The sequence below is a fragment of the Pogona vitticeps genome, chromosome 4 (assembly GCF_051106095.1).
Source record: "Pogona vitticeps strain Pit_001003342236 chromosome 4, PviZW2.1, whole genome shotgun sequence".
Taxonomy (NCBI): domain Eukaryota; kingdom Metazoa; phylum Chordata; class Lepidosauria; order Squamata; family Agamidae; genus Pogona; species Pogona vitticeps.
The window spans coordinates 200270361-200297862 of record NC_135786.1 but is presented as its reverse complement, the minus strand read 5'-3'; the positions used below and the strand labels follow the sequence as shown (position 1 = coordinate 200297862).

The window sequence follows — 27502 nt, the reverse complement described above, 5'->3', positions numbered from 1 at the left end:
ACTTTTTGATCAACAACACCATCAGAAGTTCTAGAAGAGGAGATAGCTTCAAAGGGATGCAAATAACACTGCTTAAAAGGGATGCAATAAAGAGAGTTTCTCAAAGCCTCACAAAGAACAGGTTCTACTCCAGATATTTTACAGTATCAAAAAAGGATGGAGGTTTATGTCCTATTCTGGACTTGAGAAAGGTCACCAGTTACACAATAGAAAAAAAATTCCAGATGATGACATTATCAAATATACTTTCACTTCTCAAGAAAAGAGACAGGTCCGTGGTTGTGGATTTGAAAGATGCTTACTTCCACATATCATCATTGTTTCTTGCAGTTTGCCTTGGCTAACCAAATCCATGAACTCAAGATGCTCCTTTTTTGCTCCCAGTGATGGCTACCCCCCACCCCACCCCAAAAAAACACAAATTATTGACGGGTATGCCTTTCAAAACACTCCAACCATTGCTGGCAAAAGTAGCAGATGCCAGTTTGATGGGATGGAGTGCCCATTGCCAAGGCAAGTAGATTCATGCACTGTGGTCACCTCAAGAACAGACGCAATACATAAGCCAATTAGAGATGTTAGAATCATAGAATAATGAAGTTAAAGGGGGACTATAAAGCCATCAAATTGAACCCCCTGCTCAATGCAGGAATACAAATCAAAGGGTATCTGTCAGGTGGTTGTCTAAATTTCTGTTGAATGCCTCCAGCCAACGCACCCTCTAATTTTCAGCCCTGCTGGGTGAGGCTCCACCCCTCTCACACACCTTTGCCTCTGCACGCATGCACAACTCTGCCCCACTGCACACAGGGTTCAGTTGCAACTGGAATCAAAGGGGTTGAAAACTATCACTGTGCAAAGGAGGAAGAAAGCTGCATGGAGGGAGGTGGAGTTGCAAGCATGCACGCAGTTTAGAAGGAACCTTGCCTCCAGTGTTGGAGCACTCACCACCTCTTGAAGTAATCAGTTCCATTATCGTATTGCTTTAACAGTTAGAAAGTTTCCTCTGACACTGAACTGAAATCTGGCTTCCTGTAACTCAAGCCCATTGCTGCATGTCTTTAAAGCCTTCTAAGTCGATTGTGGTGGGGAAGATAATTCAAATTATAATAGATATCACCACCATGACTATATAAACAAACAGGGTGGGACACATTCAGTGACTTTGCTACTTCTAACAATGCTCTTCTGGGAATAGACCCTGGAGAGATAATTTTTCCTAGTGTCACTCACTTCAGATACTCTCAGCAGGGGTCAGATTCATTCTTATGAATGGGATCTGTCTCATGAAATTTACAATCAGATAACAGAAATGGGGAGCGCCACAGATGGGTCTGTTTGCCACTTGGACAAATACCAAATGCAGAGTCTTCTGCTCCTGGGATATTGTTGATGGTGAAAGAGTCTGAGGCTACTGTAAAATTCCCGTCTTACATTTTCTTCTTTCTCTTAAAGAAAAGGCCTTGCTCAATCCTTGCTAAAAGTGTATTTGTCAGCAGTTGTCACACATCAATCAGAAGGCTCAACTTGTTCAAAATTATTCTCAAACTCGTTAAGTGGTTCTTGAGAGGATTAAATAATATTTATCCAAATGTAAAACCTCTGACACCTCAGTGATATTTGTCCAATGTTGTATCAGTTAACAACCCCTCCTACTTGGACCAATGGCCATGGTTAATTTAAGTCTAATATCATATAATACTGTGTTTCTAGTCACTGTAATCTCAGTGAGAAGGGCAAGTGAGTTGTCAGCTTTATGTTGATAAATCCTATCTCTAGTTCTATAAAGAGAAAGTCACTTTATTTAACATTTCATTTTTACCTAATGTACTTTACCCATTTTCATGCAACTGCTAGTTTTACCAACTTTATTTCTAAATCCAGCATCCAGCCTAGAGAAGACACTTCACACTTTAGATGTGAGACTTTCTATTTAGATAGAACAAATTGAATAGAAAAATAGATAGACTGTTAAGTTTGTCGTCAAGGAAAAAGAAAAGGAGAACAAGTGTCCACACAAAGACTTTTCAGATGAATTGCAAAGGCAATTTCATTATCTTACTTGCTTGCCGATTGCCAGATTCTTTGAAAGGATTGCCAGACTCTTGGAAGGGCATTCCATGTGAGCTGTGGTGGCATCTATAGCCTTCTTAACAGGAGCCCAGTTGTGACACATTTGTATGACTGCAACTTGATCCCAACCCATCACCTTTGTAAACCATTATAGATTTGACATAAGAGCAAAGATGGATGCGTCATTCAGTAGCGTTGTGTTATCTACAACATTGGTGTGATATCCCATAGCCAGGTAAATGAGCTTGGGTCACCCATGTATGTGATTTATGGAGACCGTGAAGAAAAAGAACAGGTTGCTTACATATAACTGTGGTTCTTTGAGTGGTCATCCATGAATTCACACAACTTGCCCAGCCTTCCCTCAGCCTGCCAGACTAGACATGCTTGTGCTTGGTGGCAGATAGAGAAAACTGAGGGAATGACCCTTGGGTGGAGCAATATATGATAGAAGGCAGGAGGTAAACTCTAGAATGTTCCAGAGATTCTTTTGTGCAAGCTTAAAAGTATCCATGTGTGTGAATTCATGGGTAACCACTCAAAGAACCACAGTTACAGATAAACAGCCTGTCCTTACAGATATCACTTACTTGCTACCTAGGCATTGGATTTTAAAAGCAGCTGCTTTATGCTTGATGTTGTGAATTCCAAAATTAAGTGTGTGGTATGAGGTGGTTTATGATATCTTGCAAAATGCAGTTAACAACTGTGTGTTTATTTGCTAGATGGCTTTGAAATGTGCTGATATTTGTAACCCCTGCCGGACCTGGGAACTGAGCAAGCAGTGGAGTGAGAAAGTAACAGAAGAATTCTTTCATCAAGGCAAGTGCTGAAAAAATGAAGCAATTTCTTCAAGGAATATGAAATGAAAGCAGACTGAATTGTTCCCGGGCTTTTGTAGGAGATTGGAAAACATATTTGAGCAGTTCACAGGAGCAACAGATATATGCAGTTGGAATTGTTTAGTAAAATCATGGTTGGTGGATGGATTTGAGTTTAATAAAATGTGTTTACCTTACATTTTCCTGCCTAAAATGCTGTTTCACATTAACCAAAAACAAACAAACCCAAAAACAAAAAAACCCCCACACCCAAATATCTTTGACACTATTTTCTGTACGCTGATTTAAACTGCCTGTACAGTTGAGGAACTGGAATTGCAATTAGATTAGGTTGCTAAAGTCCTTATAACTGTATGGTTGTCCACTACAATTATTTTAACTATTTTGAAAGCTTTTAAGGTGTTACCCTGTTTCCTCGAAAATAAGACCTAACCTGAACCTCTAGAATGACTTTTAAGGATGCTTGTAATATAAGGTAAAGGTTCCCCTTGACATTTAGTCCAGTTGTGTCCGAAACTAGGGCACGGTGCTCATCCCCATTTCCAAGCCATAGAGCCAGCATTTGTCCGAAGATAGTTTCTATGGTCACATGGCCAGCGCGACTAAACACGGAATGCCGTTTCTTCCCACTGAGGTGGTACCTATTATCTACTCACATTTTTACATGCTTTCGAACTGCTAGGTTGGCAGGATTGTAATATAAGTCCTACCCCAAAAATAAGCCCCAGTTAAGTGAAACCCTGCCTTCCAACATTGTGCAGCAACTAGAAGATGACATAACTGCAAAATAAAACATTCCCTGAAAATAAGTCCTAATGCATTTTTGGAGCAAAAATTAATATAGGACCCTGTATTATTTTCAGGGAAACACAGTACTAGCTATAGCCAATGATAAGTTTGGGGAGGATATTGTCCTTGGGTGGTAGCCATATTTCTCCATCCATTTAGTTATTTGAGTACCAAGAAAACATTGCCATCCCTTATCATTGGCAATTTAGCCTTTCCTCTTTCAAAATGTGTCAATGCATTTCCGTAGTAAACCTGTTTTGGGAAAAGGTAGACAACCGGTGTAGTTCCAGTATTGATTGACCATAGCATCAGTCATATTTCATTATTGGCTGTGCTTGAACGGACTTAATGGGAGTTGTACTTGAACAAATTTTGGAGGGTACAAATTGCTTTCCTTATCTTTAAGGCAAGAAGTGGGAATTTCTGGAGACTCCTGGTTTGCTTGGCCTTGAACTTTCTGCAAGTTATTCCTGTATTTGAAATTATTTCATGGAATAATGCTACTGAATGTGCTATGGTTCTTTTAAAGTCAATAACAGTGATCTTACTTCTTTCTGACAGTTGTTTCTTTTGAAAACCAGTACTAGTCTGTGAGGACATAGGTTCAGCAAGACCTGCTGTCTTACATGCTTTTGATTTTATTGGAGACAGCATAGCGCATTGTGGAAATAGACTTCCCCTTGCCTCCCCCTCATTTTCCCAACTCAGGATGCATAGGGAGCTGCAGGTGGGAGTATGAATTTGTTGTGCCAGCAGTTTCTCACCAATTAATGGACCAATACAGTTGGAAACTACTGATACTCCTCACAAATTTCCTTTCTAATGATTTACCATATGTATCTAAACAGTTACAATGAAGCTTATTTTATAATGATAAAATTGTAGTCCTGAATATTTTTAAGTTTAATAAATACTGACTGTCCTAAATTTTACCCTTTGACTGTAACAAATGAAAGCCTGCTACTTTTGAGGCGTGTTGAATTACAGAGAATATCTAATGAAAGCAGTATTCTGTTTGCAGGAGATGTTGAGAAAAAATACTGCTTGGGTGTTAGTCCACTGTGTGATCGACAGACAGAAACCATTGCCAACATCCAGATTGGTAACTAAAGATCTAAAAGTTACTGCAGTTTCTCTTAATGTATAATTTGAGAGAGATAAATTGTATGAACAATTTTGAAAGTCTTTGACAAATTATAAACATTTTTTTAAAATGTCATACTCCTTAAAGGTGCTTGAATGAGATTCACATGTCTGAAATCTTGGTGTATTCATAAAATAGGCATTTGCATAGACATTGGCTACACAGGCTCACGTACTTATTCTGCCCTTAGTGTTTTTCTCTGCATTATCCTGTTAAGTGAGAGTAGTTCACTGAGATCTCAAACTGAATCTGTTCAGTCCTATTCTGGTCCTAGAGGTTAAATTTACGTGGGAGGAACGGAATGTGCTACCTGCATTCCTCTATTGTCACTCTCCATGCAACAGATTGGATAGAGGAAGTGCTTCAGATTGTGTGGAGACACAACTGATAGGGCTCCTTTCTTCACATGTCTACTGCACATGCAACATGACACCTGAGTATATTCATATAAATGCAGAATCAGACTCACTTCAGCCTACATAGTTGGAGGCGAACAGTTCTTACCAAATCGTTCGTTTAGTCGTTTAGTCGTGTCCAACTCTTCGTGACCCCATGGTCCAGAGCACGCCAAGCCCTCCTGTCTTCCACTGCCTCCCGGAGTTGGGTCAGATTCATTTTGGTTGCTTCGGTGACACTGTCCAGCCATCTCATCCTCGGTCTTCCCCTTCTCCTCTTGCCTTCACACTTTCCCAACATCAAGGTCTTTTCCAGGGAGTCCTCTCTTCTCATGAGATGGCCAAAGTACTGGAGCCTCAGCTTCAGGATCTGTCATTCCAGGGAGCACTCAGGGTTGATTTCCTTTAGAATTGATAGGTTTGTTCTCCTTGCAGTCCAGGGGACTCTCAAGAGCCTCCTCCAGCACCACAATTCAAAGGCATCAATTCTTCGGCGGTCAGCTTTCTTTATGGTCCAGCTCTCACTTCCATACATCACAACAGGAAAAACCATAGCTTTGACTATTCGGACTTTTGTTGGCAATGTGATGTCTCTGCTTTTTAAGATGCTGTCAAGGTTTGTCATTGCTTTCCTCCCAAGAAGAAGGCGTCTTTTAATTTCGTGGCTGCTGTCTCCATCTGCAGTGATTATGGAGCCCAAGAAGATAAAATCTGTCACTGCCTCCATATCTTCCCCTTCTATTTGCCAGGATGTGATGGGGCCAGTGGCCATGATCTTAGTTTTTTTGATGTTGAGTTTAAGACCGTTTTTTGCACTCTCCTCTTTCACCCTCATTACAAGGTTCTTTAGTTCCTCCTCACTTTCTGCCATCAGAGTGGTATCATCTGCATATCGGAGGTTGTTGATATTTCTTCCGGCAATCTTGATTCCAGCTTGGGATTCCTCCAGTCCGGCCTTTCGCATGATGTATTCTGCATAAGTTAAATAAGCAGGGAGACAATATACAGCCTTGTCGTACTCCTTTCCCAATTTTGAACCAATCAGTTGTTCCATATCCAGTTCTAACTGTTGCTTCCTGTCCCACATATAGGTTTCTCAGGAGATGGATAAGGTGGTCAGACACGCCCATTTCTTTTAGGACTTGCCATAGTTTGCTGTGGTCCACACAGTCAAAGGCTTTTGCATAATCAATGAAGCAGAAGTAGATGTTTTTCTGGAACTCTCTGGCTTTCTCCATAATCCAGCGCATGTTAGCAATTTGGTCTCGAGTTCCTCTGCCCCTTCGGAATCCCGCTTGTACTTCTGGGAGTTCTCGGTCCACATATTGCTGAAGCCTACCTTGTAGGATTTTGTGTGGTTTCTTTGAACTAGCATGTGCAAAAAGGATTTACTTTTAGTACTAGCCCATAACATAGTTACACAACTATGCAAAGAAGCGCAATATTAATCTTCCATTCAGTATTTAGCATTAAAAGTTTGGAAAGTCATGGGCTGCTTCTTTCCAAAGAATTTTCTTGGTGAATATTCTATTTCTTGGTCTTTTATCTTGGTGCCACATCTACATTTATTTTTCTCTCATAAATATTGACACTTCCAGTCATAGGAACACAATGAAATCCTAGGCCAAAGACCTCTTGCATAACTTAATGCAAGATATGCATTAAGGGAAAGTGATGTCACCATAGTGGCAGATGGTCCCCTAATTAGAGTCCATATTACAATTTCTCATTTGAGTCTTTGTTGCATGTGAGTTGGGTGTCTTTTTGTGGGGCCTGGAATTCAAGTTGGGACTCTTTATTGGATTTCATGTTCTGTGTGAAGGTAACCAAGTTGCACACAGCAAGGAAACACATAAGGCACAGCAACAGGGATTCTAATTAGCAGTTATCTGCTACTGTCGCAATAATTTCCCCTCGGCTGAAGTAAGTTACATAAGAGGATTTTGGCCATAGATTTTCTCCTCATACCTAATGATTTTAATACAGCTCTTTAAAGGAAGAGCCTTGTGGCGCAGTAGTTGAACTGTAGTATTGCAGTCAAAACTCTGCTCACAGTCAGCATTCGATTCCAATGGATCTGACAGCTGGCTTGAGGTTCACTCAGCATTCCATCCTTTTGAGGTTGGCAACATGAGTACCCAGCTTGCTGAGGGGGAGGAAATGTGTAGCCTGTATACCGTATTTTTCGCTCCATAAGATGCACCTCTCTATAAGATCCACCAAATTTTTAGGAGAAAACAGGAAAAAATAATCTGTTTTCTTCTCCTAAAATTTGGTGAGCCTTATGGAGAGGTCCATCTTATGGAACACACCCTAGGACCCTTTGGACGCTCACCCTGCCCCCTCCCCCGGGGTCAGAGGGGGTGAAATCGCCACCTTCTGGGACTCTTGAGGCTTGGGAAGATTCAGAAGAGTCCCAGAAGCTGGTGATTTCCCCATCTGGCCCAGTGGGGGGGGGGCAGGGTGAGCCTCCAAAGGGTCCTAGGGTGTGTTCCAGGACCCTGAGACTCACCCTGCCCCCCCGGGGGTCAGAGGGGGCAAAATCGCCAGCTTCTGGGACTCTTCTGAAGCTTCCCAAGACTCAAAAGAGTCCCAGAAGCTGGCGATTTCACCCGCGCTTCCCTGTGTGGGGGTGGGGGGAGTGTTGCAAGGGTCCTGGAAGGCTCACTTGGACCCTTGTGACGCTCCCCCCCCACGGGGCCAGGGGGGTGAAATCACCAGCTTCTGGGAGTCTTCTGAAGCTTCCCAAGCCTCAAAAGACTCCCAGAAGCTGGCAGTTTTGCCCGCGCTGGCCCCGTGCGGGGGTGGGGGGAGCGTCGCAAGGGTCTGAGTGAGCCTTCCAGGACCCTTGCGACGCTCCCCCCACCTGGAAGCTGGTGATTTTGCCCGCGCTGGCCCCGTGGGGGGTGCGTCGCAAGGGTCCTGGAAGGCTCACCCAGACCCTTGCGACGCTCCCCCCATGGGGCCAGCGGGGATGAAATTGCTAGCTTCGCTCCATAAGACGCATAAATCCCCCCTCCACATTTTTTTGGGGAAAAGTGTGTCTTATGGAGCAAAAATACGGTAATTTTAAAAGTCATATATTTAAGCACTATGGGGTGGTATATAAGCAGCACACCTTGCTTTTTGCTTTTTTAAAAGGAAACTCCTGGCTTATTTTAGAAGAATATAAAATAACTACTGATATTTGTGTCTACTGATAAGAACTGTGTGAGATTTTGTGCTGCTCAGCATTGTTCCATAAAATGGAGGTTGGATGGACAACAAAAAAAGCATATTTCCTCTGAACTTTCATTCACATTAAAATATAACATGTTTATTTGAACACATTTCCTTTCTTCGAGTGCCCAGGGTAGTGTAAGAAGATAAAAATAAAGCCTCAATAAAATAACTAGTGTTGAAAAGTTGCACTTAAAATGTGCACATCCACCTGGTATTCTAATTCCAAGATGTTTTCTCTCTCTAGGTTTTATGACCTATTTGGTGGAGCCACTGTTTGGAGAATGGGCCCGTTTCTCAAACACAAAGCTGTCTCAAACCATGCTGGGTCATTTGGGACTGAATAAAGCTAGCTGGAAGGGTGTGCAGAGAGAGCAGTCCAATGGTGGCGATGACACTGATCCTGCATTTGAGGAAATGGACTCTGATGTAGTACCTCAGGAACAACGACTATCCTGATCCTAGGATCTGCTTCACAAACTGCCTCTTGCCTGGTATCTTTGGAACAGGGTTTGAGGATACATTTTGTCTGACTTGCCAAGGTTTCAGTGTAAACAATGCCAGCATTATTTATTTTGAAGATTTTTCTTTGATAGATCGTTTGAACCCAGTTTTCGGTTGCAAGATCTGAACATAGCAATATGCGTATGCCTTGGTTGGCTTCTGCATGGAACCTTGAATATGCAAACCAGAGGAGTGAACGAACCTTAGTGGAGAAAAGTACAAAATGCATTGTTACGTGCCACATTTTTTAAAAATCTGTTTTTAGAGGAAATTTGAAATACAGCCTTCAGAGTTGTCACACGACATGGAAATTCTCTTGGAATTTTGCAAGACTCTATTCAGTCCTTGTCCAAAATGTGGAAATGTGAAGTGCCCATACTTGGCCGCCTCGGGCAAGAGCTGATGTTTACAAATACACTTGGAAACTATAGATTCTAGACTAACCTTTATGCATGGCTGTGAAGGAACCACTACTTAAAAGATCAAATCTGAAACTGCAGCTCGTTTTCCTGTTACCAAGAGAGAAGTCTCCTGTATATCAAAAATTTAGCTGTGCATTGGGAACTGAACATTTAACATAGAGCACAGCCAAGCTTTACTCCAGTGCAAAATGGGAATGCGATTATAGCAGGCAGAAATATTGCATTTGGGGAGGGGAGGTGGGAAGGGATGGAAGAGAGGAAGCATCCTAAATGTGTTACGATTCTGCAGTGGAAACATTTGCATGTTGTTTTCACCATTGTACACTTGAACTGCACATGCAAGAAAAAAGAGAGGTGGAATGACTACGAACACCAGAAACAGCTCAGGGTATTTGCCAATCTGAAATAAAGTGGGATGGGAAATGTGTCCTTCAGAAAAAGGGTACAGATGCCCCTTTCACTGCAGCGTGTGTATGTGTGTGTGTGCTTGCGTGCATGTTAAGTGTGAGTGAAGATTTGGGGGAAGAAGGGGAAGATGGGACAGATTTGAAAGGCATTTTTTTAATTTATTCTTTTTAGAATGTGACATTTTCATGAGCAGCCACAGGGGGGAAACTAACAGGTTGCTACAGCTGCCTTAAACTATGCACAAAGCTAAGTGACCAAATTTTGTTGATTGAAAAAGTGCATTGTTTACTTATTCCTCCCTCTACTGAAACGTTACCCATTATGGGTTTTTTTGATGTGAAAAGGAGAAATGTTTTTATGGACAAATTTTAAGGACTAATTTTTAATCTTCAAGCATTCCTTTTTTGTAATTTGTTTTTAAACATTGTTTTAAGTACTGTAAGCACAATTGTAATCTATTTTGAGAAACTGGTGCTTTCTTTTTGTTCATTTGTATTTCCCTTGTTCTTACTGTAAAGACTGTTTATTCCATTCTGTTTACAGTTTGCAACAGCCATTTTTGGGAGAGAGCTTCAGTGTAAAGCCATTTGTTAAAGGCTTTGCCATACTCATTTTAATGTGCCTGTTGCTGTTAACTTTTGATTAATAATAAAAACTTTTCACATTATCTCCCGAGTCTAGCTTTAGATGCAAAGAATGAATTGGGATCATTTTAATTATGAAATCCCTCCTGGTGTCTCCTTTGAGCTTTACTTGAAAATACATCTTAAAAGTCAAACAATCTATGCGATTTTAACGGAGTAAAATGGAATTTCAGTCTGCTCATGAACTAGAAAAATGGATCCCCCTATATGTGTGCCACACTTCTGCTCAAGATGGTTGGGAGATCCATTAGAACATATGGAGAGGAACAGTGCAGGGAGGTAGAAAGGAAACTCCTGTTACATAAGTATTATTCTTTTTATCATTGGATTTTGCCCACTGATGTTCTCCTTTCAGCTTAAACATTCAAATACCCAGGTTGCAACTTGTTGAATCTTAATACAGTATAGTTGCACATTTGGGTTAACTTGTAAAAGTGCTTTCCATCTGGTTATGTAAATTTGACTGTATGCCATTAACGTTCTAAGAGACCATTAGAGCAAAGTCTGTATGTGCTCCAAGAAGCCCAAAACAAAAGGGATATATATTTTTGTCTTACTGCTCAACTGTTCTTATCTTTGAATTCTAAATCTCAACACCATCTTTTTCACTTGCTTGACTATAGGTTCTGCCTCGATATATTTTATTTCTTCAAGGCAATTCTGGAGAAATGCTTACGAGCCCAGAATCCTAGAGTTGGAAGGGGCCTATAAGGCTATTGAGTCCAACCCTCTGCTCAGTTTGGGAATCTCAGTCAAAGTAGATCTGACAGATGGTTGTCCAGTTTTTTCTTGAATACCTCCAGCATTGCTACTTAAATTTTGGATAACAAATTTCTAAACCATCTCAACAGCATCCACCCAAATATACAATTCACCATGAAAAAAGAAATAGAGGGCCAACTCCCGTTCTTAGATGTCATGCTCGTACGCAAAACTGACCTCCTATAGGGACACAAGGTCTACAGAAAACCCACCCACACAGACTGGTACCTACACAAAAACTCCAACCACCACCCACAGCAAAAAAGAGGCATAATTAAAACACTGGTAGGCCATGCAAATCTGGCCCTACAGGCAAATGGCTATTCCAAAAATGAAATGACAAGAGCCATCAAACCAAGAAAACAATACCAAACTGAAGAAGAAAAACAGCCACCCACAAATAAAATATTTCTGCCATACATCAAAGGGGTCATGGACCGCATGGGGAAACTTGAAAAAACACAACCTACAAACAGTATTCAAGCCCACCACAAAATGCATTAAATGTTACGGTCAGAAAGGACCCCCTCACCACTGCAGGAGCATACCGGATACCTTGCAGTTGTGGCCAGGTATATATTGAAACCACAAAATGAAGCATCCACAACAGAATCAAAAGAACATGAGACACTGCAGACTAAAACAACCAGAATAATCTGCTGTAGCTGAACATGCCCTAAAATAAACTGGACATGAAATTCTATTTCAAAATACTGAAATACTGGACAAGCATTCTGTATGTTAGACTGCACAGGGAAGCCATTGAAATCAATAAACATAAACAGAACTTCAACAGGAAAGAAGGCCTAAAACTAAATATGGCCTGCCAGCCCATTCTGAAAAATACAACCTGTGAACTCTACCCAGCCACAAGGACCAGTGATTACTACACACAAAAGACCAGCTAACACCACCCATCAATCACAGTGACAGATAATCTCTCCTCCTTATCACAACAATACACCTACAACAAAAACACACTGATCACCATAATCTCCCATCTCTTGAAAAGGACAAAAGCTGATCCAGCAGCTATAAATACTCAACTCCCAAACAAACTGCACCAGAGCAGAGTGCTACTCCAGTCCTCTGAAGATGCCGGCCACAGAGACTGGCGAAACGTTAGGAAGAACAACCTTCAGAACACGGCCAAAGAGCCCAAAAAACCCACAACAACCAAACTGCACAAAATTTTACTAAACATGCACCAACCAAGACTCATTATTATTATAAACCTCTTTACAAGCAAGTCTCGAAGATTGTCGTTAGCGAAATGCTTGAACAGAACAATGCAACAGAAAGGGGGTCCTATTTCAGTCTTGTGTCGGCTATGAAATTTCTTGCTGGTCTTAGGTAAATTCATCCCTCTTTATCTCTACCTTCCTCACCTCAATCTGCAATATGGTTGCTAAAACTTTTATCTGTAATAGGGGTGGGAAACATGCTGCCCTTTAGATAATGATACATTTCAGTTCTAATCAGTCCTACTCAGCACGGTCAAGTTTAAAAAATGATGGGAACTGTAATCCAACATCTGGTGGCTGTTCTTTCAACACAGATAAAAGAAACAAACCATGTTCTTCTAGGTACCCTGTTTTCCCAAAAATAAGACGGTCTTATTAATTTTTGCTCCAAAAAAACACAAAACGCACACACACACATTATGGCTTATTTTCAGCGGATGTTTTATTTTTTTCATGTACACCAATCTACATTTATTCAAATACAGTCATGTCATCTTCTGGTTGCTGCACAATGGTGGAGGGTGGGTTTCACTTAACTAGGGGTTATTTTTTGGGTAGGGCTTATATTATGAGCATCCTGAAAAATCATATTAGGTCTTATTTTCAGGTTATGTCTTATTTTAGCGGAAACGGGGTAGCTAGGTCCAAGGCTTTTTCTGATAACAGTTGCTTTATTGCTATTATCTTGTTAATCATATTAGGGATTCATGTCTCACTGATGTTTACTTGGACATCCCTGAGTACCAGGAGACTCTGTTTAGGACTGCAGCCTTAATTTATCAGCTAGTTCAGGCACCATTTCTAGTAGCTTCAAAATACATCTCCATAGTGCACCATGAATTAATCCTAATGTCTGCATACACTAAAACTGAAGGGCTACCCTTGAGTCCCTTCTATAAGGAGGAAAAATATATATAAATAATATATATAAATAAAGAGTTGAACTCAGGCTGTTTAATTTTGCACATTGGTTGTATAGGATAAAATACAAACATATCTGAGAACTGTTGGCTTCAAAACATCTCAAAGCATTTTTACATATCAGGCTAAAAATGGTCCATAAAACTAAGCTTATAAAACACTTAAAATGAAAGCACTGAAACATTTCAGGAACATTACTGTATTTAACACCTGCATTATATTAACACTTTAAAGGGATAATCTATTTTACCATTAGAATTTGAGCCAGTCAAGTAACAGGTTCCTAAAAGAAATGCTCACAAATGTTGAACAATTCAAATTAGGAGACTTTAACATGAGTTTCATTTATAAAACTGTCAGTTCTAGAAATACTGTATTTTTATACTACATTTTGCCTTCTTCCAACATCCAATCTTTTTCTGTTCCTTTATTTCCAAATGAAGAATTCAGGTATCAGCAAGCTAAACAACGCAGTACTAGTCCAGCTGCTGGTACAAATGTTGTATTAAGAATTTATCCAGTCCAGTCATTTTTAGTGCCATGCACTGCACAGGAGAATCAGCTCAACTCATACCCTCCCATAGGAGCAAATTATTATTTATTTTTGGCTGGGAGTGGAAAATCTGCACACACTCTTCACATCTTTTTGATATAGATCTCTCTCTTTTCTTCTGTCAACAGAAAGGAAAGTGGGTGGTTTTTGGAACAGATTTTCCAGCCATAGTGAATAGTAAGGGGCTACCCTGAGGCTACATTTAAAGCTAGAAGAGGGCAGCATGGGTTATGCATCCTAGATTTACCACAATTAAGGGGTGGGAAAAGGTAACCTAATGCTCTTGGACTTGATCTTTAAGGTATGGTGTTGTATTCTTGCAGAGTTAAACATATACTTCACTGGTAACCAGTTTCATCTGCTCCAACTTTCCAAGTTTTTCAATGCCAAATATGCAGCATTTCAGGTTTTCTGTAACATTACTTGCCTGGAAGAAAGTCTAAATTATCAAACGTAATCATGTATAAATAATACTAGAGCTTTAGATATTTTATTCTCTGTAAATATGCCACCACTGCAGCATTTATGCTTAAACAATGAGATGCCTCACTAAAGCTCCCTAGGCAAGGTGTACAAAATTTTGAAGTTTAAATTGCCGAACAATAAATAAGGTTTGAAGCCTTGTCTCTTCAACAATGTAAGGCAGAGCAGCTTCTCAACGCAAGAACTCAAGATGCAACAGATGTTCAAAATGAGATATCCAACAAGCTAAAATGAACTGCATAAAAATTCCCATACATAATTCCAGCTACTACACCAGAGATATAACAATTTAAGGCTATTTGCTGCCACAGTGTTCAAAAATGTTCTGCAGGGTGCCAGTCTGTAAAGTATTTGGTACAGATAAATTAGTGTTAGTAATGCAGCAACATTTTTGTACTAAGAAGCTGTGCTTTTCTGAAATACACATTTTACTTTTTCTTTAAAAAGTCACCTGTGGAAATCAGAGGCACATTTCAATTCAGATTCACTGAATTAAATAAATGATCCTCTGCACAAAGTAGCTGAAGAAATCCTAACCCTGTGGAAGAAGTTTCTTCTCTTCAGTACTTTTCAATTAGAGTCTTCATTTTTCCTGTAGACTTCAGCATGTGTGGCCCAAACTGTGAAAGGGAGAATGAAAAGAAGCACAAGTATTTAAATATCTGGAGTAAGTTCATGATTTAACCTTCCCCAACTCAGTGTTCTCCTGCACATGGCACAACTTCCAGCACCATTTCCCATGCTGAGTTGGGCTGGTGAAATGCAACCTAAAACACCAGAGGGCACCAAGATGGAAGACTGCTATACAGTAGGGCAATACAGTGGTGCCCCGCATAGCGACGTTAATCCGTTCTAAAAAAAACTCGCTATCCGGATTCCTCGCTATGCGGGGCAAAAAACCCCATAGGAACGCATTAAACCCCATTTAATGCATTCCTATGGGGAAAAAACTCACCGTTCAGCGAAGATCCTCCATAGCGCGGCCATTTTGGCTGCCTGTTAAACGAGGAATCCGTCCCAGAAAACAGCGGGTGGCCATTTTGAAACCGCCGATCAGCTGCTAAAAAAAGCATTGCTTTGCAATGATCGGTTCCCCAAGCAGGGAACCGATCATGGCAAAGCACCGCCAGCTAGCCAGCCAGCCCCGGACGCCCGGTTTCCATGGCTGGGCGAGAGCGAGGGAGCGCGGCTGTCTCCAGGGCTCGGAGGCAGCAGCCAGGAAGGGGCGTGCCACTGACCGCCAGCCAGCCAGGCAACCCCGGATGCCCGGTCTCCTTGGCGGGGCGCAGATGGGGCGAGGAGGAGGTCTCTGGTGCGCCGCCCCCCCGTCCAGCCGCTGCAGCCCTGATCCCGGTCCCGGGCGGGTGGGCGTCTCCTCCTTTGCAGCGCTCTGGCTTGGCGCCCGCCCCAGGAGTGCGGGGGGGATCGGGGCCAGGCCCTTCGCCCCTCCTTCCCTCCCTCCTCCCGAGGCGCCAATCCGGAGCACCCCGCTCCCCCCCCAAAGGCCCGCCGGTCAGCTGTTCCAAAAGGTGAGCCTTTGGGCTGCTCGCGGCGAAGCGCTTCTCCAGGAGCAGCCCAAAGGCTCGCCTTTTCGAACAGCCGACGGGCGGGCCTCTGGGCTGCTCCCGGAGAAGCGCTTCTCCGGGAGCAGCCCAGAGGCCAGCCTAGAGGCTTCGCCGCGAGCAGCCCAAAGGCTCGACGGTCAGCTGTTCCAAAAAGTGAGCCTTTGGGCTGCTCCCAGGGAAGCGCTTCCCTGTGAGCAGTGCAAAGCGCGTTTTTTGGAACAGCTGACCGGCGGGGCCTTTGCGATGATCGTGGGGGAGCACTCCCCCGCAATCATCGCAAAGCGAATTTTCCCCATAGGGGCCATCGCAAAGCGATCGCTCTTGCGATGGCAAAAAGTCCATCACAATGTGATTTCATCGCTAAACAGAGCGATCGTTATGTGAGGCACCACTGTATAGGAGCTCAAAATGCAATCCTTCCATGTGTTTCCACCTTCTGCTTCTAACAGCAGGCCAAAATTGCACAGAATTCAGCCTTACCAAGACACAGCGTTGTGCACACTGTCCAACCATTTCTGCCAAGGGGGAAAACCAAATGTTGTGGTCCTCAGGGCCTATTAGGCCAGCAGCAAGGGACTACGCATGCACATGCCTGCACTCTCTGCTTCCTAGGCTGCAAAGGTAGGGAGGCTTTCATGTCACCCCCATCCCAGCAATCAGAAATTCAGAGCTGGACTGCTAGGATGGGGACAGAGCTAAAGCATCCTCCCCACTTCAGTAATCTTCAATACTATGAATGGCATGGTGGTAGGACATGCTTTAATTTAACCCCCACCCCCACAACAAGCAATAAGAAATACTATTGCCATGGGGCCTGGGGAAGACTCTCCCACATGTGCAGTTCAGCTCCCACTAGCTCGTAGTGACCTGGAGAGAGTCCAATTATGCTTGCAAGTGTGATGCACAAAAACACTAGTTCATACATACTCAATGGGGTGTTTAGTAGAAACCCAATTATACTCTTGAAGAGGGTTATGTGGGAGGACCCTTTTCACACTACCTGTGTGAGGGAATTGGTGGGCAAGGGCAAGAGAGGTGGACCACATGGTCTATGGGTTGTCCACCAACACTGAACTAATCAGAAATGAACAAAGTGAAAAAACCTGCCACTACATCTAGACTGAAACCTTTTCTTCACCGATAACCCAGGAACAGGAAAACCACCTCCAGACTCTGGTTTGAGTTGGGTCATCAGGGTAGAAAAATGTTCATCCACCACTTTGAAATGATTCTATAGTGAATCAGTGTTTGGGCATAGCACTTACTGGTCTTGCTTCAGATGAAAATGTCTGTTTTTCAGTCTCACTTGGGCAGTCACTCTGGTATCGATAAGCAAACTTCTTTTTAAGAGCCTCAGCTATTAGTGTTGCAGGGTCAGTTGGGTCAGCTGTTTTTCTTTTTGTGCTTTCATCTGGTCTTCAAAAAAGTGAAGCAAAGATTTATACCACAGAAACTTCAACAAGTTGCTAATAGATTTCCTGCTATTCTTTTTCCATCTCCTCTTCTGCATCCTACCTCAAGTACTAGGAGCATCAGCAATGAGTACTATATAGCCCATCTCTCAGTTCAGGGCCTCTTATTTGGCACAACATCTACTCACAGAAAACATGGAAGGGAATGTTATTACAATACTCCTTTATTTTATCTGTGATAGTGCCAAGTATTCTTGCTGATTTAAAAGGAGAAGAAAGGCTATACAGTAAGAGTGACATTAAATGTTCTCCCTAATATTAAAACATATACCATCAAGAAAGAAAGTATTGCCTTTTGCGGTGGACCAACAGTTACCAAGATTGAGCATATGAGTGGGTATTTCTAATTCTATACTAAGCAACACCCAAAACATTATAGTTCCTCACTGTAACTACAGTGGGCCCTCGACTTACGAATGGCCCTAGTTGTCAACATTTCGGGTTATAAAGCCAATCGCATTGCAAGTAGTAGACTCTACTTGCGAACGCGGATCGAGTTATGAACCCAAAAGGCAGAGAGAAAGGGCAGGAAATCTGAATTTCCTGGCCTTCCTCCCTGCCTTTGGAGCTTTCAAAGGGCTTCCTCTGACGTTGGAGGAAGCCCTCTGAAACCTCCGAAGCCAAAAAGGCAGGGAGAAAGGGTGGGAAATTCGAATTTCCTGCCCTTCCTCTCTGCCTTTGGAGCTTTCAAAGGGCTTCCTCCGATGTCAGGGGAATGCCCTTTGAAACCTCAGCAGACGCCGATTGCGGCGGCGGGGACCCCCAGGGAGGTCTCCCAGGGCTTGCACACCACCATGGGAGACCTCCCTGGGGGTTCCCACCGCCGCGATCAGTGGCTTCGGAGCTCTCAAAGGGTTTTCCCCCGACATCGGAGGAAGCCCTTTGAAAGCTCCGAAGGCAGGGAGGAAGGGCAGGAAATTCGAATTTCCCGCCCTTTCTCCCTGCCTTTTTGGCTTCGGAGCCACCGAAGCTCACCCAGCACTGGGAGGCTAGAGCTGGCCGGGCGCTTGGCTGCTCGGCCCTGGCCACAGCGGAGTCAGCGGACCACCGGCAGGCTTGGGACTGGTAAGTCCTTTTTAAAAAAACAACAAAAAAAAACTTTTCTGTGTTCGTTTTGGAGGGTGGGTTTGGACTGGGGGAATTATGTTTCTGTAGTTTTGTTGTTGTTGTTGTTGTTGTTGTGTGTGTGTTTTTTGCAGTCCCAACGTGGGACTTGCTCTTTTTATTTTAAATCTGGCATTTTTTTGAAATGCTGGAACGGATTAATTTCGTTCCCATGCATTTCAATAGGAAATGGTACTTTGACGTATGAACTTTTTGAGATACGAACGTCCTCCCAGAATGGATTAAGTTCGTAAGTTGAGAGCCCACTGTACTCCTCTTCCCACTCCTGTGTGTTTATGGGCAGGGAAAAAAAAAGAAATATATATATTCACCTTTTCACTGATCGCAACTTTACAGTGTTCATATCTTTGAGGATATCCATCATGTTTGGCACTTCAGGCTTCTTTGGATTATTATCTATTGTACTCTGTCTAGAATTCATTCTTTTCCCTTTGCGTTCCTTAATAAGGTCAATGGCAGAGGGGCCCTGCTGGAGCATTGGTGGAGGTGGAAGAGGAGGAGGAGGAGGAGGCGGCGGCACTCCTGGTGCTGGAACAGAGGTTGATGTAAAATAACTTGTTGCACCTGTAACAAAACTACACACTTAAAATAGCTCACAGTGTCATTCTTTTGTAAACAACATTTTTTATTTCAAAAGGATACCTCAGTATAGCATAATACGTGGAAAATGTAATGTATTTATCAATTAGAGTGGCATTTGCCGGATGTCTTAGTATTATGCCTCCATCTTGAACTGTTTCCATATGAGTGCAAGAAACAGTGGAGAAAGAACAGATGTGTACTATTCCTAACAAATATGCTACTTGGCCACAGTTAAGTGTACTGACACTAGACTTCCAATTCCGGGTGGATATAGAGCAGACATTCTGGTCAATATTATACATTTAATTGCATTCAGTTCCTGAGAGAATACCCACTGATGGTAAAAGCCAGCTGAGCCCTTAACCTAAGCCTTCAGGAAACTACTGACAGAGACAGATCAGCTATCAGAAGCCAAATATACAAACCTCTCAAGCTTACGGAATGACTTTAAAGAGAAGAAGGTCTCCAAATCCCATTCTCTGGTCTGTCAGGAGTGAACACTCCTCAGAATGTTTACCAATGAGTGTTATGTTAAGAGCTACTACAGCCTGAGAGAAAATGCTGGCAGTTATGTATGACAACTATATCCTCAGTCAAATGGGTGTGCAATCTGCATCTGTGAAATTAGTGGGGCCATACTAACTTTATTCAGCAGAAAAAACAACAAAATCATTTCCTGGCTTCTAAGATCATCTTTCTTTGGCCACCAGTAGAAGCAGGGAAACAGTAATCTGTGGTTGCTGGGAAAGGGAAGACCTTTTAACTTCAATCTTTTACACCTGCCCCTCACCTCCCGATTCAAGCAGCAAGGAAGAGCAGTTTCAATCTTCCCATTTCTGTAGTGAAATAAAGGGATGGTGGTGGATGTGCAAATGTAGATGTGGGATGTGTTAAACTCCTAGCCAACATCTGGATGTGTTCTGGGAACCAAAAACAATGTGTGCCAATTATAAAGAAATTACTAGATTTTACATATTCAGACTGTACAACAGTGATTTAGATTCTACTGCTCTGTACACTGTGCTGATGTTGGCAGCAGGCATTGATGACTTCTAGAAAATTGAATATCAAGAACGTAAGTCCATGCTACTGAAAAAGACATTTTTTCTTTCTTCTAATCCTTCCAGTACCCTTCACTGTCATGTGCAGGTTACTAACAAAAGGCAAGATAATCACAGCAACATAAGTCAAAGATAAGTGAATACAAAAGAATTGTTCATTTGATTTCTATACCTCTTCCCAGTACAACCTGTCAATTTCTGTTCAGAAATCATTAATCAAGGATGAATAAATTGGAAATTTTGTAAGGACTAATCACAGCATCACAAAAGCATTTACTGTGAAGCTTTTATAAAGTTGTTTTCATTTATAAGGACAAGTTTCAAATAAGTTTCAATAACCGCCAGACAGATTTCATAAAACAAACACAAGTCTGATAACAAATCAGTTCCTCAAGATCACCTTGAGGCTCCAGTTTTTGAAATGTTGCTTCTTAATATGAATATTCCCATTTCAGTCTGGATGGACTGAACAGCAAGAAGCACTTCACTTTTTTTTTCATCTCATGCAAGTCAAGAAGTGGGCTACAAGTCACCACTTACAATGTATGTATACTCATGTTGGTGGCACCCCTCTGAATAAAGACTATTTAAATAATACTACTGATTTGGTTACAAGTTTTAAAAAGAAAAAGGAAGAAAATACCTGCTGTCAAATGCTGCTGTTCTTGTAAGCTTACAATTTTGGCTATTTGTGCTCTTAAAGTGGCAAGTTCATTTTCTAATGCACTGATTTTCTGCAAAGCTTCATTGTTTGTAACCACTGCAGTCTTGGAGTCCTCCTTTACTTCTGATTGCTTTGGTATTAGGTCTCTCACTGAACAGTCTTCAGCTCTGAGAAATGGTTGTGATTTTGGACAGACTTCTGCTCTGTAATTGATAAATATAACAATAGTGCTTACAAGCATAAGCAGCAGTATCAACAAAGTAAAATGAAGCCATTCTGAGATTCATTCTGCAGACTCTAAGCCAGAAAATGACCTCTGTAGAACTTAAAACAGCACCATTGGAAAAGCAGCAATCCCAAGATTCTGCTGAATTTCAGGTTTAGTATTAAGTGCTGAAAATGTTTTATTGAACTTCAGCAAAACTGTATGCTGTTTTTAATCTCTCTCTCTCTCTCTCTCTCTCTCTCTCTCACACACACACACACACACACACACACACACACACACACACACACACCATACACTGTATGTAGTTTTGTCAGCCAGAATCCAGTTGGTGAAGATACACAGTGCACAACTCTGTTGACATCATCTGTCATGTCCACCCTGTGGTTGTTTTGGGGGGATTGAAAGCTTCCTATTGTCACCACCACAACCACCCCATCTGATTTTTCCATTAAGATGCCCCCACTTTTTCCAAGCTTGGAATGCAATGGCAGCCAAAGTGTTTTCAAAAGTATATCAACTCAGACATAGTCTGAAATACAGTGGTGCCTCGCACAACAATGTTAATTGGTTAAAAAAATGAAAATAAACCGTTCTGTGAAAACATCGTTCTGTGAAACACCATTTCCCATAGGAATGCACTGAAAACCAGTTAATCCGTTCCAATTGGAACGGACTGCCGTCCTTAAGTGAAAATCGGCATAGGAAACATCGTTGAGGGAAATGCGGTTCCCCAATTGAAATGCATTGAAACCGACTCAATGCATTTGAATGGGTTTGTGAAGTCCCTTTTCGCTCCTGTAACTGTTTGAAACCTGTTTTAAATGCTTGGCATCGATAGTCCAGCTTGTGAAACGTAAGCAAACTTAATTTGGTGTTGTTCTGAGGCGTCGTTAATTTTTGGTGAATTTTTTTATTCTCCATTGAAAGCCATTGAACGGCTTTCAAAGAGCTTCAAAAGCAGGGAAACAGGGATCAAAGAGCCCTTTCCGATGTCCCTTTTCGCTCCTGTAAAAGTGTCTTAAACTGTTTGAAACCTGTTTTAAATACTTGCAATCATTAGCCCACCTCCTGAAACCTATGCAAACTTAATTTGGTGTTGTTCTGAGTCTTCGTTAATTTTTGGTGATTTTTTGTTTTCTCCATTGAAAGCCATTGGACGGACCGGACCGTTCAATGGCTTTCAATGGAGAATAAAAAAATTCACCAAAAATTAACGATGCCTCAGAACAACACCAAATTAAGTTTGCTTACGTTTCACAAGCTGGACTATCGATGCCAAGCATTTAAAACAGGTTTCAAACAGTTTAAGGCACTTTTACAGGAGCGAAAAGGGACATCATTGTGCAAAAATTCCCCATAGGAAACATCGTTATGTGAGGCGGCAAATTTTTCAGGAAAAGCCATCGTTGTGTGAATTTATCGTTGTGTGAGGCACCACTGTACTCTATAATAATCATGCACCATGAAGTCAATTCTAACTCATAGCAGCCCTTTTCATTGTTTTCCAGGTAGAGAGTACTTAGAAATGGTTTACCATTCCCTTCTTCTGGGGGAGCCCTGGGACTGTGCAGCTTGCCCAAGGCCACACAGGTTGGCTCTGTCTATTCACAGGAGGCACAGAGGGGAATCAAACTTCCAATCTCTGGCTCCACAGTCAGATACCTAAACCACTGAGCTTGAAATAGCAGCATACTTATTTTTGCAGGGGTGGGAGGGATCACTAACACAACTGAAGCGTTCTATGCATTCTATATAACACAGAATGTAACCATTCAGTGGTACAAAATGGAACTCTCATCCTATTCCCATCAGTATGTCCCCCATTCACCCATATTACTTGTCCAAGTAGTGCCAATATGAATCCAGCCCATCCAGAAGGCACTCCACTGATCTAGAGTCAGAGTACAGAAGTCTAGCCTATATCCAAGCACCAGCCATCCCTATTCTCCATGAGCCCTAGATGCTGAAACTTGACAATGGTTATGGAACTTTCATATTTCCCCCCCTTAGCAACAAAACCCTGCCAACAGTCAACTGAATAGGCCACCCAGTTCAAGTTCATACTCTGGTCACAACTTGAGTTAGTCACTGAAGGAACATTTTGAGAAACATACCTGAGCCGTGTACAGACTTCACCTTCTTCTTCAGCAACCCATCCCACGTCTGCAAGCGAGACTACACCATCATCTTTCAATTGGTTAGAATTACTGCCTTCTGCAGACTGAGAAGTAAGCTAGATTGAGTAGACAATATTATGAATTAGAGTAGCAGTTTAGGCCTTCTGAAAGAGTACTACACTAAGTCATGTTAGTGCTTGTGTGAGAGGAATGGGAAGATAAAGCACCCTCCTTCTATAACGAAAAAATGAAGTGGAAGATGAGAAAGCAGGGATACACCACCAAGCAAGGGTTCTAAGCAGATTACAAGTGACCTAATGCAGGAGTTTTAGTATCAGCAACATCATAGAATCATGGAATCTCAGAGTTGGAAGAGACCACAGGGGCCATCGAGTCCAACTCCCTGCCATGCAGGAACTCCTGACAAATAGCCATCCAGACTCTGCTTAAAAACCTCCAAAGAAAGAGACTTCACCACACTCCAAGGCAGCATATTCCACTGTGACCAGCTCTGACTGTCAGGACATTCTTCCTGATATACAGAGGTTACTTACCTGTAACCATGGTTCTTCAAGTGGTCCTCTGTGAATCCACACAAATGGGTTTACTGTGCCTGTGCAGGACTTCTCAGACTATTCTAGAGCTTAAAAAACATTATTAGTAGGACACTGCCCCCTAGTGCACCCTCTCATTGCCTCAGTTCTGAATGTCCACTGCTGTCAAAAGCTCTGACCCCCATAAAGCTCAAGACAACAAGTGACGGACAGTGGGGAGGCTCGGCGGGATGTGTGGATTCACAGAGGACCACTCGAAGAACTACGGTTACAGGTAAGCAACCTCTCTTCCTTCTTCGTGGCCTCTGTGAATACACACAAATGGGTCCCTAGCAAGCTCACTTACTGGGAGGAGGGCTGTCACGCCAACAACAAAGTCAGCACAGCTCTTCTGAAACTTGCTTCCTTCTTGGCCCCAACATCGAGACAACAGTGTGTCACAAAAGTCGAGGGTGTAGACCAACTGGCCGCTCGACAGATGTCAGGGACTTCAACACCACGCAACAAAGCTGTAGATGTTGCCATCACTCTAGTAGAGTGCGCCTTTAGCACATCTGGTGGAGCCTTGCCTGCCAATTCATAAGACAGTGTAATGGCTGAGACAATCTACTTTGATAGTGTCTGTGAGGAGGCAGAACCCTTTTGTGGTTTATGGAAACAGACAAAAAGTCTGGGAGAAAGAAGGAAATATTTAGTTCTTGAAACATAAAATGTCAGGGCACGATGAACATCGAGGGAGTGGAGCATGCGCCCAATATCAGAAGATGGATTAGGGAATAACGTTGGGAGAATTAGAGGTTGATTAACGTGGAAACCAGAGATCACTTTGGGAAGGAAAGACACATCTGGATATAATACAACCTTGTCAGGGAAAAATTTAATACAGTGGTGCCTCGCATAGTGAGGTTAATCCGTTCCAGATTAACCTTCGCTATAGCGAAACATCACTGTGTGGAAATAAAAAAGCCATAGAAACGCATTGAACTTTGTTCAATGCGTTCCTATGACTTGAAAACTCACCGCTGTGCGAGGTTCTTCCATAGCACCGCCATTTTCGCGCCCTCGGTAAGCGAGGGCAGGGCGCAAAAATGCGGCGCGGACCTTCCGGCGGCCATTTTGGAACTGCCGATCAGCTGTTCTCCCCCGCTTCGTTATGCGATATTCGCTAAGCGAATCGCTAAGCGAATCGGTTAGTGAATATCGCAAAGCGAAAAATCGCCATGGGGCCATCGCTGGAGCGAATGCTCCAGCGATGGCCCAGAGCGCCTCGTTAAGCAATTTCATTGCTCAGCGAGGCGCTCGTTAAGCGAGGCACCACTGTATATGGGTCATCAGCTCGAAGAGCAGCCAGTTCACTTGCCCGACATGCAGAGGTTATCGACACAAGGAACAATGTTTTGATGGATAAAAGTTTGCAGAAGCCATGGGCTCAAATGGAGGGCGACCAAGTGCTGAAGAGAGATCACTGGGGAAGTGGAGGTCGGACAGGTGGACACATACTTCACGGTCTTCTGAGAAATCTCTTTAACGTGGGATGAGAGAACAAATGGAAGGCTTCAGACCCTTCAGGTTGATAAGAAACTATTGCAGAAATATAAACTTTAAAGCTGAATGAGCCAAAACTTGGTCAAACAGGTAACAAAGAAACTTAAGGAGGGCATCTAAAGAAACTGGAATTGTGGGCAATTTCTGTGATTGAGCAAATTTGATAAAGGATTTCCATTTGTAGGAATACAATAATTGAGTTGATGGTTTCCTTGCTCTATTCAGGACTTCAGCCACTTTGGCAGAATTCTCCACACAGTCAGGTGTAGAGAGATGAGGTTGGGATGGTAGATCTGACCCTCGTCCTCAGTGAGTAGGGAAGTTTGAAGTGGTAACCTCAGAAATTTGGAGGTCATGGTCCTGAGAGTGGTGGACCATGGTTGATGAGGCCACCATGGTGCTATGAATATGGCATCTCGATCCAGTTAATGGATCCTGATTATCATCCTCTGAATAAATGGAATGGGTAGAAACAGGTAAAGTAGGGTGTCGTCCCAATCCACCATGAAGGCATCGCCTAGAGAGTCTTCCCCTTGTCCCGCTCTGGAGCAGTATCTGCTGCACTTGGTGTTGATCTGGGTGGCGAAGATGTCCAGGCCTGGCGTCCTCCACCAACAGCAGAGATGAGAGAAGACGTTGTCGCTGAGGGTCCACTTGTGAGCCTGGGTGGTTAGACAGCTCAGATGGTTGGCAACCTTGTTGTCTTCTGTAGCGACATGAAGAGCCACTGGAAAGATGTGGTGGTTGTAACACCACTCCCACAATTGGATTGCTAGGTAAAGATGATGTAAGGAGTGTGTACCACCCAGTTTGTTGACGTAATACATGGTGGTCATATTGTCCATGATGACGTGGACCTCATGACCTGTTATCATGAATTGGAAAGCTCAAAAAGATTTGATGACTGCTAGCAGCTCTAGCTGATTTATGTGCAGCAGTCTCTCTGAGCTTGACCACAATGTGTGGATCTGACGACACCCACAGTGTGCACCAGATCCTGAGTTGAAGACGCCTGAATGGGCGGCCTACCATGAGGTGAGGGACAAATGTCCACCAAGTTAGTTCCCATGCCAACTCTGGAGTCACTGGAAGATGCTTGGCTGGATGGTCTATCAGAGGGTTGAACTTGGACAGGTACCATGCCTGTAAAGACCTCATCTTCAGCCTCACATGCTGAATAACCAATGTAGTTGATGCCATCAGGCCTAGTACGTGTTGCGTATGGTGGGCAGTGACTGTGGTGCAACGCAAAAAGGGATGAATGGCTTGTTTTAATTTGATGATTCATTCTTGAGGGGTGATCACCCTGGCTACAGTGGAATCCAGGTGTGCTCTGATGTAATCTACTTTCTGAGATGGTTGCAAATGAGACTTTTTGTGACTGACCTGAAGACCAAGCTCCGCTAAAGTTTGTAGGACAAAGGTTGTGTTTTTTATGGCTGCGCTGCATGATTTTGCTACTATCAACCAGTCGTCTATAGCTAAAGTAGTGGCTTCCAAATAGGTGTTAAGGGCTGCGGCTCTGACATCTTCAAGGGCGTCTTGAAGGATGGGCAGGATCTTGTTCCACAGTTGCCTGTGGTAAGTTGCATTGCGGCCTGGTAATTTGAGACCCTCATTAGAAAAGAAGCAAGGGAATATAAACAGCGTCCAAGCACATCTAGTTTTCTTCCCTCCTTATTTGTTGGGGTTATAGTTGATCAATTTCCAGCTCTTGATTGGTTTGACTGGACAATGATTGAATTAGGTGGAGGATGCTTCATTAGAAACAATGTATCAGATCTGTGAGTGCGGTAATGATTTTCCACTCGTCCAGTAATTTGTAATGAAGTAGAATGCTTTTCCCAGGACTCCTTAATCATATCCAACATGGGTGGGATGAATGTCAGGCTTAATGGTGAGGATTTTTCCTGATTGATGTCCTCAAACACCAGATCATGTTTGGGAGGAGGTGGTTGTTCTCTGTCTAATTCCAGTGACTTAGCCATACGTAGGATGCGTTTAGTGTATGAAGTGAAATCTTCAGACGGAGACGGGTGTGTGTGTGTGAACATCAGCAGCATCAGAATCTGGAGTTGGTAGATTAGATGGTGATTCTCTGGATGATACCGATGAAGAGCCTTGATTGTAAACTGTAAATGTCAAAGAAGCACTACATACAAAGTTGGTGAAGGAGATTGGTGGT

The 27502-nt window shown here is 42.7% G+C and overlaps 2 protein-coding genes across 8 annotated transcripts in view; one reads left to right on the top strand and one right to left on the bottom strand.

Annotated features, from left to right (window-relative positions):
* PDE7A (phosphodiesterase 7A) overlaps positions 1-10463 on the top strand; it is a 68112-nt gene extending 57649 nt beyond the window's left edge. For all 3 annotated transcript variants that reach the window (XM_020811896.3, XM_020811906.3, XM_020811914.3), the window contains 3 exons: positions 2799-2895; positions 4726-4806; positions 8710-10463. In XM_020811896.3, the coding sequence (XP_020667555.2) occupies positions 2799-2895; positions 4726-4806; positions 8710-8921 (390 nt within the window). In that variant the 3' untranslated portion in view covers positions 8922-10463. The remainder of the gene's footprint in view (positions 1-2798; positions 2896-4725; positions 4807-8709) is intronic.
* A 2407-nt stretch (positions 10464-12870) lies between these two features.
* Positions 12871-27502, bottom strand: part of MTFR1 (mitochondrial fission regulator 1) — a 29566-nt gene continuing 14934 nt past the window's right edge. For 2 of the 5 annotated variants that reach the window (XM_020811846.3, XM_020811854.3), the window contains exons 4-8: positions 23216-23334; positions 20852-21075; positions 18877-19129; positions 17234-17384; positions 12871-15023 (exon numbers count right to left, since the gene is read on the bottom strand). In XM_020811846.3, the coding sequence (XP_020667505.3) occupies positions 14964-15023; positions 17234-17384; positions 18877-19129; positions 20852-21075; positions 23216-23334 (807 nt within the window). In that variant the 3' untranslated portion in view covers positions 12871-14963. The remainder of the gene's footprint in view (positions 15024-17233; positions 17385-18876; positions 19130-20851; positions 21076-23215; positions 23335-27502) is intronic. The other 3 variants (XR_013545425.1, XM_020811872.3, XM_020811862.3) reach the window with 3 other exon arrangements.